The 14136-nt window shown below is 46.0% G+C and overlaps 1 protein-coding gene across 1 annotated transcript in view; it reads right to left on the bottom strand.

Moving 5' to 3' along the window:
* LOC119969114 overlaps positions 1–14136 on the bottom strand; it is a 358923-nt gene that overhangs the window by 170779 nt on the left and 174008 nt on the right. The window contains exon 23 of the mRNA XM_038802328.1: positions 8303–8583. Coding sequence (XP_038658256.1) covers positions 8303–8583 — 281 coding nt within the window. The remainder of the gene's footprint in view (positions 1–8302; positions 8584–14136) is intronic.

Here is a 14136-nt window from a genome sequence, read left to right on the forward strand (position 1 = left end):
GGTGTCCCCTGTCCCCCCTGCTCTTTGCACTGGCGATTGAACCGCTGGCCATGGCGTTGAGGGAGTCAGGGAAGTGGAGGGGTCTGGTGCGGGGTGGGGAGGAGCACCGGGTATCGCTGTATGCGGACGACCTGCTGTTATATGTGGCGGACCCAGAGGGGGGAATGCCGGGGGTGCTGGAGCTGTTAGCGGAATTTGGGGGCTTCTCGGGCTATAAGCTGAACTTAGGAAAGAGCGAGTTATTTGTAGTGCACCCGGGAGATCAGGAGGAGGGAATTGGGAGGCTCCCCTTCAGGAGTGCAGTGAAGAGTTTCAGGTACCTGGGGGTGCAGGTGGCCAGGAGTTGGAGGGCTCTTCAAAAGCTTAACTTCACCAGACTAGTGGAACAGATGGAGGAGGAATTTAAAAGGTGGGACATGGTGCCGCTATCGCTGGCGGGCAGAGTGCAATCCGTCAAAATGACGGTTCTCCCGAGGTTCTTGTTCCTCTTCCAGTGCTTGCCCATCTTTATCCCTAGGGCCTTTTTTAAAAGGGTGACCAGCAGCATCATGGGATTTGTTTGGGCGCATGGCAACCCGAGGGTGAAGGTGGTCTTCTTGGAGCGGAGTAGAGATGGGTGGGGCTGGCGTTTCCCAACCTCTCGGGGTACTACTGGGCGGCCAACGTGTCGATGGTGTGTAAGTGGGTGATGGAGGGGGAGGGGGCAGCATGGAAACGGATGGAGAGAGCGTCCTGTGGGGATACAAGCCTGGGGGCCCTGGTAACGGCGCCGTGGCCGCTCCCTCCCACGAGGTATACCACGAGTCCGGTGGTGGCGGCTACCCTCAAGATTTGGAGGCAGTGGAGGCGACATAGGGGAGAAGTGGGGGGCTCGATGGAGACTCCATTAAGGGGGAACCATAGGTTTGTACCGGGGAACACGGATGGGGGATTTCGGGGATGGTATAGAGCGGGCATTGGACAGCTGAGGGACCTGTTTATCGACGGAAGGTTTGCGAGCCAGGGGGAGTTGGAGGAGAAATTTGGGCTCCCGCCGGGCAACATGTTTAGATATCTGCAGGTAAAGGCATTTGCTAGACGGCAGGTGGAGGGATTCCCTGCGCTCCCCGCGAGGGGGGTGAGTGACAGGGTGCTCTCGGGGGTCTGGGTCGGGGAGGGCAAGATATCCGATATCTACAAGCTTATGCAGGAGGTGGAAGAGGCGTCAGTAGAGGAGCTGAAAACGAAGTGGGAGGGGGAACTGGGGGAACAGATCGAAGACGGGACATGGGCTGATGCCCTGGAGAGGGTAAATTCTTCCTCCTCGTGTGCGCGGCTTAGCCTCATCCAATTCAAGGTGCTGCATAGGGCCCACATTTTTTTTTTTTTTTTTATAAATTTAGAGTACCCAATTAATTTTTTCCTATTAAGGGGCAATTTAGCGTGGCCAATCCACCTACTCTGCACATCTTTTGGGTTGTGGGGGCGAAACCCACGCAAACACGGGTAGAATGTGCAAACTCCACACAGACAGTGACCCAGAGCCGGGATCGAACCTGGAACCTCGGCGCCGTGAGGCAACAGGGCTAACCCACTGCGCCACCGTGCTGCCCTGCATAGGGCCCACATGACTGGGACGAGGATGAGTAGGTTCTTTGGGGGTGAAGATAGGTGTGTCAGGTGCTCGGGGAGTCCAGCGAACCATGCCCATATGTTCTGGGCATGCCCGGCATTGGAGGAGTTCTGGAAGGGGGTGGCGAGGACGGTGCCAAGGGTGGTGAGATCCAGGGTCAAGCCAGGATGGGGACTCGCGATCTTTGGGGTTGGGGTAGAGCCGGGAGTGCAGGAGGCGAAAGAGGCCGGTGTTCTGGCCTTTGCGTCCCTAGTAGCCCGGCGAAGGATTTTGCTACAGTGGAAGGACGCGAGGCCCCCAAGCGTGGAGACCTGGATCAATTACATGGTGGGCTTCATTAAGCTTGAGAGGTTAAATTCGCCCTGAGAGGATCGGTGCAAGGGTTCTTTAAACGGTGGCAACCTTTCCTCGACTTTCTGGCTCAACGATAGGGTACTGGGACAGTAGCAATCCGGGGGGGGGGGGGGGGGGACATTGATTATGTTGGCTTATTTTATTTAAATTTGATTTATTTAATTTTAATTTATGGTTAAGTTCTCTTGTTGGAGGGGGGGGGGCAGTGGGGGGAGTGTGATACATGTGATGTTACGGTATGGGGGGAATTGTGGGTGTTATGGGGCTGTAATTGCATATTACTGCTTGTTGCTATACTTGTTGTTATATTTTTATATTTTCTGTAAAAAATTCCAATAAAAATTATTTAAAAAAAAAAGAGCATTGAGACTTTAAATGGGAAGGTACACCATCAGGTTTTACCAAGAAATATGGCAGTGGAGTTGGCGAAGAGCACGGCATTCAATAGAGCCAAGGCCGTCCTGTATAAAAGTGGAGCCCGATTTGGTGTGGTTTACCCGGCACAGCTAAGAGTGACTTTCGAGGGAAAGGACTATTTATTTGATGCGGCGCGGAGATGAACTCCTTTGTTAACAAACACAGGTCGGACGCGGTGTGATTTGAGTTTTCTGGTGTTGTGGACATGTATGTTTTATTTTTGCATTTTCCTGTTCTTGTTGGGGTTGAAAATTTACAGTTTGGGGTTTAGTTTAATGTGGGGTTCTGTTCTGATTGAAAATATATATTTCTTGAAAATATATAGTTCCCTATTGAAGCACAATGTTTTATCAGGCATTCGTATTTTGTTGTCTGTAACCACTTTTCTTGACTCTAGTTGGCAGCCTTCCTGTTAACCTCAGAATTAGCTAACACAGACGGTGTTGAAGGGTTCATTCCAGCTCTTTATAGTAGTTTTTTAGATAATGTGCTTGGAAATCTTGTCTTGTTTAGGTTTGTTAGAAGTAGATTTAGTTGTTTGTGCTCGCCTTGCTTCTATTTGTATGTGCATTTGGATGTGGTAATATCTGAGCGAGAGGACGGGGTGGGTGGGGTTGCTGAGGGTGGGTCTGAGGGTAGTTTGCTGATTGTGACTGCAGATTTTTCTTTGTTTAGTTTTGTGGTTTGATTTGGCGGCCATTTTCAGTGAGCCTGGTTGCTGTACCTTTTATATATCTTTTTGGTAATCTCTCGTGATGGATGGGGCCGACTCCAGATTGAGGGTTGCGCGAGGGTGGGGGTGGGGGGAGGAGGAAATCGCTTGATCACCTGAAACGTTGAACAACACCAGGAGGGTTGAATGGCCCAGTGAAAAGGTTGAGAGTATTTGCTCACCGTAAGAGTTTCAGTTCCAATGTGATGTTTTTGCAAGAGACTCATTTGTGGGTCAGGGACCAGACAAGGCTGTGGAAGAGATGGGTGTCACGTCTTTCATTCGGGCTTCGATGGTAGGGCCCAGGGTGCAGCAATATTAATTAATAAAGGGTTCAGTTTTCTGCCTCCAAGATCTTGGCTGACTCCAATGGCAGTCATGTTATTGTCTGTGGCTCTCTCTTGGGCACTCTGGTGGTTCTGGTTAATATCCACACTTGAAACTGGGTTGAAACAAATTTAATTACTAATCGGATGGCCTCCCTCCCGATTTGAGTTTGCATCAGCTTATTTTGGGTGGGGACTTAAAATTATGCTTTGAACCCAAGGCTGGATCAGTTCAAGTCCAAATCTCCAACTCCATCAGAGTGGCCAGAGCTTTGTTGTTTTTCATGGAACAGATGGGAGAGGGTAGATCCTTGGCGTTTTTGCACCCAGATGATAACGATTTTAAATTTTTCTCAGATGTGCATCAGGTGTACTCGCGGATCTAATTTTTTGTGGTGGATTGGTCTCTCCGTTTTGTTGTACCAGCTGGCTACTCAGCGATTGTGATTACAGATCATGCCCCGCATTTTGTCGATTTAGCACGAGAGTCAGGTCCTTCCCAACGTTCACCATGGAGATTGGACATGAAATAATTTACGGACAAGAAATTTTGTGAACGCACGTCCACCGCTTTTGGGGAAGATATATAAAATTTTATAACAGTGAATCAATCTCACCTTCTATGCTATAGGTGATCCTCAGGATGGAGATTATATCCTACAAAATGTACATGGTGAAGACAGAAAGGGAAGAGCTGCAGAGGCTGGTGGACTCAATACTCGAGGTGGACCACCTGTACTGCCATGCTCCTACCTCGGAGTTGCTGGCAAATCGGTAAAAGTTGCAGACACAATTCGAGCTATTGTCAAGAGACAGAGTAGTGGGCCAGTTGCGACATTAGAGGGGTATGTTTTATAAATACGGGTTTAGTTTAATGTGGGGTTCTGTTCTGATTGAAAATATATATATATAAAATAATATAGGCTTCCCTAGAGATCGTACAGTTATGTAACTAAAGCGGCAGCCTGGTTTCTGCCCCTCCTCAGGTTACGGCGGCATGGTAGCTGCACAATGGTTAGCACTGTTGTTCCACAGATCCCAAGGTCGATTCCCGCCTTGGGTCACTGTCTGCGCAGAGTCTGAACATTCTCCCCGTGTCTGCGTGGGTTTCCTCCCACAAGTCCCAAAAGATGTGCTTGTTAGGTGAATGGGACATTCTGAATTCCAAATAGGGGATTTTAAAAGTAACTTCATTCCTGTGTTAATGTAAGCCTACTTGTGGCACTAACAAATATTATTATTAATATAATGTAGCTTTTGAATTGTTATATCACGGTCTCTAAAAGATTGGAGCCTCCGGCTGATATGAGTGATAGTTCATGGATTGATTTTTTGGACAGTTGAATCATCCAAGCTGTGCAGGGAGGAGTGGAGTGAGGAGTTGGAATCCCCATTGGGCCCAGAGGAAATTATGAAATGCATTGGGTTGATGCAGACTGGTAAAGCCCCTGGCCCGGATGGCTACCCCATTGAATTTTATAAGAAGTTCGTGAAGCAGTTGGTTCCTTTAATTTTGGATATGTTTGATGATTCCATATCCTGGGGTTCGCTGTCCTCTATCATCACACATGCCTCTTATCCCTTGATTCTCAAGAAATTCAAAGACCCAACAGAATGTGGGTCGTATCAACCTATCTCACTCTTAAATGCAGATGTTAAGTTACTTGCTGAAGTGCTGCCGCTGCGGTTGGAGCCCTGTCTCCCAGAATCGATCTCTGAGGATCAGACAGGCTTTGCTCTGGGCCGACAATTGTCTTCCAATATATGTTGCCTGCTAAACATTGTCCTTTTCCCCTCCTCGGAGCCTGAACTGGAGGTGATTGTTTCCCAAGATGCCGAAAAGACATTTCATAGAGTGGAGTGGGAATATTTGTTTGAGATTTTTGAGGTTCAGATTTGGGCACGGGTTTATCTCCTGGATTCGATTACTGTATAGGGCCCCACTACTAGTGTTCGCATGAATGCTCTGAACTCTGGCTACTTCCTATTGAACAGGGGCAAGAGACAGGATTGTCCACTGTCTCTGCTCCTGTTCGCTTTGGCAATAGAACCGCTCATCATAGCGCTGATATCCTTTGATAAGTGAAGGGGGATAAATCCAGGAGGGGTGGAACATCGGATGACCTACTTCTCTATATTACGGACCCAGTACCCTCTATGGACAAGGTAATAAAGCTGCTTCGGAGTTTTGGCTCCTTCTCTGGGTACAAGTTGAACTTGGACCAGAGTGAATGGTTCTCGCTCAACCCCCAGGGAAGGGGAGCCCAACAGCGTGGACACTACCGTTACGCTTTGCCAAGACTAGCTTTTGTTATCTGGGGGTCTGGGTGGCCCACAATTGGGCCTTGCTTCATGTATTAAATTACACTAGTCTGGTCGATAGTGTCAAGTCAGACTTCGAGAGATGGAATAATCTCCCCCTCTCCTTGGCGGGGCGGGTTCAGACTATTAAAATGAACGTATTCCCAAGACTTTTATATTTCTTATTCAATATCTCCCTAATCCTTTTTTGTCAAAGTAAATAAATTAACGTCTTCCTTTATTGGGTGGGTAAGACTCCAAGGATCCATGGGGCCTTGCTCCAAAGAGATAGACAGTCAGGGGGCTTTGCTCTACTCAATTTAATGGTTTTACTATTGGACAGCCAAGGTTCAGAAAATATTGTTATGGTTCAATGATCCTGGTTCCACATGGTGACAAATGGAAGTGAGCTTCGCACTTGTTCGAGCCTTCGTGCAATAGTAACCGCATTGTTGCCTTTCTCTTTCGTAATTCCCTGAATCCAATGGTGGCATCCACCCTGAGAATTTGGGAGCAGTTCGGGAAGCATTTCAAGCTTTGTTCTATGTCTTCTTTATCCCCCATCTGCAACAACCACCATTTTCTGCCAGCAGGTTTGGACTCGACATTTAAGACATGGGAGGGAACAGTTTGGAGGCGTGTTTGTGGAGGGGAGGTTTGCAAGTTTTAAGGAGTTGGCAGAGAAATTCCAACTGAGTGGTTTCAGTCTTTTCAGATTCACGATTTTTTGCGTGAGGCTTTCTCCTTTCCCTTGATACCACCCTCTTCCCTGTAGAAGAGGATTTTGACTTTGGCTGTGTCTGATGGGGGGACTATTTTTCACATATATGCTCTCAGCGGAGTCAGCTCTGTTGAGTGAGGCGAGGATGAATTGGGTCCCATTCTAAATAGTGATATATGGAATGAAGCCCTCCATAGTCGAGTAATCAATTTCTGTAATGTATGAGCTACTTAAATATGGGAATGGATTGAACCCTCCAATCCACACACGTGCATCACTGTTGTGAATGAGGAGAGATTGGGAAGTATTCAGAAATAAGTTTTCCATGAACAAAACCTCAGGTTATGTGGTTAGTCTTCATGACAGCTGCACAAAAGGACTGTCCATAAGCTTTGTCAAGTTGTACTAGATTAGAATTGCATTAAACTTTTTTATTAACTCCCAAGTATATAGTAATACAAAATCTCCAAATATTCTGATGCAATCCAGCACGTATTTAATCAGTGAGTGAATTTTAAAATCGAGAAACCGAGTTAAAAAGCCTATCATGTGGGCATCATCACCAAGATTGACATAAAAACTAGTGTTGATCGATCAGAAAGTCCATAGTTGTAAGGTCCTTGTAAAGAAGGAAGATGTGGGAGAATGGAGTTGGAAACACAAAATATATCAACTTCAGATGCTGAGAGGAGGGGAATTTTAAGTTTCATAATATGCTGAAGCACATGAAACTCGGAGATTAAAATGGGAAGAAGAATTTGGAATGAGCATACAAATAGCAGTATTTAAATGAAGCAATATATCGGATCCATCACCAGAGCTTGCAGTCTATTAATTTCTATGATTTTGCTAATGTCCGTGTCCCAACGCAAAGTCCTTTTCCCCTAGCCCCTTTATGCTCGATGATGAATGTTGGTTCCCAAGTCAAGCAAGGCCTCAATTTTAAAATTTCAGCCTTATTTCAAATCCCTCTTATGTCTTCACATTTTCATATCTATCTTATTCAGCTCTACAATCCTCGGAGATAACTGCACTTGTCTAATTCCAGCCTCTTGAGCCTTCCCAATTTTAATCACTTAACTCGCAGAGTTGTGCGTCAAGCTGCATGGGCCACGAGATCTGGTAAACCCTCGCTACACTTTCCCAGCTCTAGCTCATTTTTCTCCTTCAAGACACTCCTTAAAACCTCGTTGACCAAGCTTTCACTCCTTAAAACCTCTTTGACCAAGCTTTCACTCCTTAAAACCTACCTCTTTGACCAAGCTGTTGGTCATCTGCCCCAATATCTCCTTATATGGTTTGGTGTCATATTTTGTTTTATAATCTGAAGCACCTTAGGACATTTTATTATATTAAAGATCATTGAATTTACAGTGCAGAAGGAGGCCATTCGGCCAATCGAGTTCACACCGGCTCCTGAAAGAGCATCCTACCTAAGCCCACAGCTCCATCCTATCCTAGTAACCCAGCAACCCCAACTACCTTTTGGACACTACATGGCAATTTAGCGTGACCAATTCACCTAACCCGCACATCTTTGGACTGTGGGAGGAAACTGGAGCACGCGGAGGAAACCCACGCAGGCACAGGGAGAACGTGCAGATTCCGCACAGATAGTGACCCAAGCCGGAAATTGAAGCCGGGTTCATACCGCTGTGAAGCAACAGTGCTAGCCATTGTTTGACCGTGCCATCCCTTGTTGTTACATAAATGCATGTTGTTATTGATTAGCCATAATGTATATCATCCAATTCTGGCAATCATTGAAAATTCAAGTAATTGCACAGAAAGATTATCATGGAGCAGTTTTTACTTTTTAAGTCTCTTGGGTTAGAAACACCACGTTTTTGGTTACTTACATTAATAAATCGTCCTATGTTTCCTTCTTTTGTAGCATCCAAAAAATAACAGCAATCCTGTTGCTTGTCACCATTACATGTTCTTTGGAATGTTGAGGTTAGTTCTTTGTGATGGTTATCCTGAATCAATTTGTCTTGTTCATTTGCCTTTTTGTGGCTCATTTCCTTTGCCTGTTTATTTGTTTCCTGTTTTGAAAATACTGGGCTCTCAAAAATGTTTTCACCCAAAGAAATAGGACAGCTTCTCCCAAAACTAGCACTGCTTCTGTTTTCCAAGAGTCCTATAAAATTACAAAATACAGTCACCAAATACAATCAATAAGTCTCATATTAACATTCCAATTTTAAGTAAAGCTTCGCTCAGGAACTGTTCAGTTGTGATAATGAATATGCATTAGTCCGGTGGAGAGGAACATAGGATGTCGTTGTATGCCGATGACCTGTTACTGTATGTGGCGGACCCGGTGGGAGGGATGCCGGGGGTGATGGAGTTGCTAGCTGAGTTTGGGACCTTTTCAGGTTATAAATTAAATTTAGGCAAGAGTGAGGTGTTTGTGGTGCACCCTGGAGACCAGGAGGAAGGAATTGGTAGGCTCCCGCTTAGGCGGTCAGGAGAGAGCTTTAGGTACCTGGGGGTGCAGGTGGCCAGGGACTGGGGGACTCTTCACAAGCATAATTTCACCAGACTTGTAGATCATATGGAGGAGGAGTTCAAGAGGTGGGACATGCTGCCATTATCGTTGGCGGATAGGGTACAGTCCGTCAAAATGACGGTGCTTCCGAGGTTCTTGTTCCTCTTTCAGTGCCTGCCCATCTTTATCCCCAAGGCCTGCTTTCGGAGAGTGACTAGCAGTATTCTGAGCTTTGTGTGGGCGCATGGGACTCCGAGAGTGAAGAGGGTGTTCCTGGAGCGAGGGAGGGATAGAGGCGGGCTGGTGCTGCCCAACCTTCTGGGGTACTATTGGGCAGCCAATGTGTCAATGGTGCGTAAATGGGTGATGGAGGGGGGAGGGGCGGCGTGGAAAAGAATGGAGATGGGGTCAGGTAGAGGTACGAGCTTGGGTGCCATGGTAACGGCGCCGTTGCCGCTCTCCCCTAAGAGGTTTACCACGAGCCCGGTGGTGGCGGCGACCCTAAGAATCTGGGGACAGTGGAGGCGGCAAAGGGGGGAAACAGGGGGCTCGATGGAGGCTCCATTGGGTGGCAACCATCGGTTCATCCCAGGGAACAAGGATGGGGGATTTAGGGGGTGGCAAAGGGCGGGCATCAGAAAATTGAGGGGCCTGTTTATTGGCGGGAGGTTTGCGGGCCTGGGGGAACTGGAAGATAAATTTGGCCTTCCCCAAGGGAACATGTTCAGATACTTGCAGGTAAAGGCGTTTGCTAGGCGACAGGTAGAGGGATTCCCTTTGCTGCCCTCGCAGGGGATGATGGACAGAGTGCTTTCGGGGGTGTGGGTCGGAGAAGGTAATGCAGGAGGTGGAGGAGTCGTCAGTGGAGGAGCTGAAGGCTAAATGGGAGGAGGAACTCGGGGAGTAGATAGAGGACGGGACTTGGGCGGATGCCTTGGAGAGAGTCAACTCTTCCTCCTCATGTGCGAGGCTTAGTCTCATCCAATTTAAGGTGCTGCACCGGGCCCACATGTCCGGGACTAGGATGAGTAGGTTCTTTGGGTGTGAGGATAGGTGCACCAGATGTTCGGGGAGTCCAGCGAACCACGCCCATATGTTCTGGGCATGCCCAGCACTGGAAGAATTCTGGAAGGGGGTGGCGGGACGGTGTCGAGGGTGGTTGGATCCAGGGTCAAACCAGGGTGGGGATTCACGATTTTTGGAGTTGCGGTAGAGCCGGGAGTGCAGGAGGCAAAAGAGGCCGGTGTCCTGGCCTTTGCGCCCCTAGTAGCCCGTCGAAGGATTCTGCTACAGTGGAAGGATGCAAGGCCCCCAAGTGTGGAGACCTGGATCAGTGACATGGCGGGATTTATAAAACTGGAAAGGGTCAAATTTTCCCTGAGAGGATCAATACAAGGGTTCTATAAACGATGGCAGCCTTTTCTGGACTTCCTGGCGCAAAGATAGGTATCTTGGTCAATACCAGCAGCAACCCGGGGAGAGGGGGGGGGGGGGTGTTCCTTATTGTAGTTTCTATTCTGTAACTTTATATTGTGTTAATTTGCGTTGTTATTAAAATGCTGTGTTGTGCATGGGGGTGAGGCGAATGTTTATGATTGTTAATATTATTGTTATTTTTGGTATTTTACTATGGTGCGTTATTGTTGTATAAATTCAAAATTTTTCAATAAAAATTATTTTAAAAAAAAATGAATATGCATTAGTCAATACAAGTAACTGTGCAGTGCCCACCAAAACATCAACTCAAAAATGTTTCAATGCAATTCAAAGCACAGTCTGCATGTGAGACTTTGTCTCCACAAATATTGTAGGATGGCCATTCTCATCAATACTGTCACAGACAATTGTATCTACAAAAAGCCCTTGTTTTGGTTCTCTGTCGTATTTAACCACCCAGTCTTGTTGCATCCTTCAAAGCTCAGCCAGCTTGGTCAGTGCTGGCGTTATTCCTACCTAGTGTATATTCTGTGTGCTTACTTCCCTCAGTTCTTTTCCTAAGTGATGTTCAAAATGAGGAGCACAAATCCAACAATTAAGGGATGACGTGGATGGCAATTTATAGGACGTTTACTTGCCATGTGTATTAACAAACGCCATGAGGCTTAACGGGGTCCAGAATTAATGTTGAGGATTTCAGGGACACTCTCCAGCACTGTGCTGCCATCTCTGGTGGGTCTATCCTTTCATGGGATGGAGGAGGAGGAATCTGGGATCTTGGCTGAAAGGTATTGTTTGATCAGTCTGCGGATAAGCTCTCTCAACTTTCACACAGATTCCCAGATATTTAACAAAGAGGTGGGTATGCCTCTGTCAAACCAGACCCAAAGCCCAACTCAAATCAGAGCAGTCCATCCAGTCAACACCTAGTCTTTGTGATAATTTTATACAACTGATCCATTTCAGAAGGCAGTTAAGAATTAAATCACATTGCTGTAGGTCTCAAAATATGGGTTATGGTGGAAGGTTTGTGAACCATTTGGGCTTTTTATAACAATCCAATAACTTCATGGTCACCACCATTGATACTAGCTTTTTATTCCATATTTACGGAGGACCAGAGGGACCTTGGGGTGCATATCCTTAGGTCCCTCAGGCAGCAGGACAGGTAGATAAAAGATGTTTAAGAAGGCATTTGGGATACTTTCCTTAATTAGAATGTAAGAGCAGGGAGGTAATGACTGAGCGTAGAAAACACTTGTTAGGCCACAGCTAGAGTACTGTGCGCAGTTCTGGCCAACACACTGGGCGCGATTCTCCGCACCCCATGCCGGGTGGGAGAATCGCGCGAGGGCCGGGCGAATCGCGCCACGCTGCCCTGGCACCCCCTGCGATTCTCCCACCCCCCAAAAAATGGCATGCCGTGTTTTTCGACAGGCCGCTCGGAGAATCGGCGGTCCCCGTTTCTCATGGCGACCGCCGATTCTCCGGCCCGGATGGGCCTGCCGAACCCGACCGGTTCACGCCGGCACCAGTGGCGGACTGGCCAGGGTGTCAGCTTGCCCAATGGCAAGTGGGCCCCTGTTGAAGTGGGCCCCCTATATCAAATAAAAATGCAATAAAGAAACAAACACAGACAACTGTTTTAGTAATAAAAAGGAATAAGAAAAAAAAAGAGAACAGGACACAAATAAGCAGTGCATGAAAAGGATCGAAGCAGGGGAGGTAGTGGCAGGATGTGGAATAGGGGGGCCTGGGTCGGGCATAATTAAGGAAATTCCATGTTTTCAGCAAGAGTGTGTGAATTTAAAGATAAAGTTACAATTCGTGATTTTAGATGGTTGGCAACTTCAAAGGATATCAAGCAGTAGTCTTGGTTCAGCCGGTACATCGGTCCGGGGCCCGGAGAGCCAAGAAGGGGCCCATGAATCTCTGAAGGGCCCTTAAAAATTATAATTAATTAGATAAATAAATCTCCAACTTCATTCCTGAGATTTGTATTCTAACTTAATAAAATATAATTGTTTTTAAAAAGAGCAATACCAAATAAAAATGCAATAAAGAAACAAACAAATAATCACTCAGTGTATGAAGGAACGAAGCAGTGTTAAATGGATGTGAAAAGGAGTGGGGGGGGGGGGGGGGGGGGGGTGGTGGTGCTGGTTTGCCCAGGTCGGACATAGTTGGAAATCCACGTTTTCAGTAAGAGTGTGTGAATTTAAAGATTAAGTTACAGTTCGTGATTTGAGATGGTCGGCAACTTGAAAGGATATCAAGCAGTACATAGGGTCGTGAGGTCACCGAAAAGGAGAAGCGGTACCGTTGACCGTGAATCATGAGGTCAAAGATATTGAAGTGACAAGCCATGATCGGTAAACTCAAAGGGTTGCGACTTGTAACACTACACTGGTATCAAACTGGACATGTTAACTTTGGTCGTGGGACCATTCTTAATGTCTTACTATAGTCGGACCAAACTTCTAAGTTTCAACAGTTGTCTCAGTTGCTTGCTGGTGTGAACACTGGGCAGTGGATTGTCTCCTCTTCTGAAGCTGCATAGGCCACAGTAGTATTGACTAATGAACATAGCCTATTGAAGTGTAAGTTATTTTATATTTTTTTATCAAGTAGGGTTTATCTGGCGTTCCTTCAAGTTATTCTTGCAATCATCAATATTCATTTTTCCCAATGTGAGCTATTTTTAATTAAGTTTTTATTTCAGGAATATTACCCCAACCAGCATGGAAAAGAAAAAGCATAAATCTGGGTCACTAAAACGCAAAAAACAAAAAGAGGCAGAAAGGAAGGAATCAGCCAAGCAATGCAGGCCTATTACAGTGTTTATGATACCACAAGCACAATCCACATCAATATCCAGTTCTGCAACAAATAATCAAGAAGCAAGAAACAATGCTCATGGTGATGATGCAATGACATGCGAGTTACAAGAACAGAGAAGAGCTACTTTGAATGTAGAGACAAATACAAGTGCATCCATTACTAATCAACCCAGGCCCAATATTTCTTCTGGCTTCCTTGTTCCGGTATCTGTACTGCCTGTAGTTGCAACATCTGAACACATAGCTTCAACGGGAATCAGATATTCCTTCAAGCATAAATGACTTGGTTTCTGAAGCACATCCTGTAAATGAACCCACGCAAGAAAATGAAAGATCAATTACTGGAATCTTCCAATATCTATCACGAGCAAAGCTAAAACAGTTTTTTGCTGAACATCCACTTGATGATCTACCATTGGATGCTCGTTTGTATGAGAGGAAAATTATGAATGACTCAGTCCCAAGAAAATGGCTAACATATAACAAAGAAAATAGATGCTTATATTGTTCATACTGCTTAGCCTTTGAGTTTCCCAACACTTGTAACCCATCACCCTTTGTACGTGGCTTTAGTGACTACAGGCGTATTAGCCAGAGCTTGAATTTACATGAATCGACAACAACATATGTCAGAAATGCTCAGCAATATATCAGTGTGGTTAATGATGGCACCTTAGATAAATTTTTTGCAGCATCACTGATTAAAAGGAAAGAAGTATTGAAGCAGAGAAGTATTGTCATGAGGATTATAGGCATCATAAAGATGTTAGGCTAGCAAGCACTTCCTTTTCGAGATCACAGAAATGAATCGGCATCATCAAAACGTCCAAATATAGTTGTTGCTGCATTGGAATTTCTACTCTAGATAATGAGGTTCTGAATCATGGCAATTTTTAAACTACAGTGCAGTTGATGGCAAAATATG

Source organism: Scyliorhinus canicula, chromosome 7, assembly GCF_902713615.1.
Source record: "Scyliorhinus canicula chromosome 7, sScyCan1.1, whole genome shotgun sequence".
Lineage (NCBI taxonomy): Eukaryota > Metazoa > Chordata > Chondrichthyes > Carcharhiniformes > Scyliorhinidae > Scyliorhinus > Scyliorhinus canicula.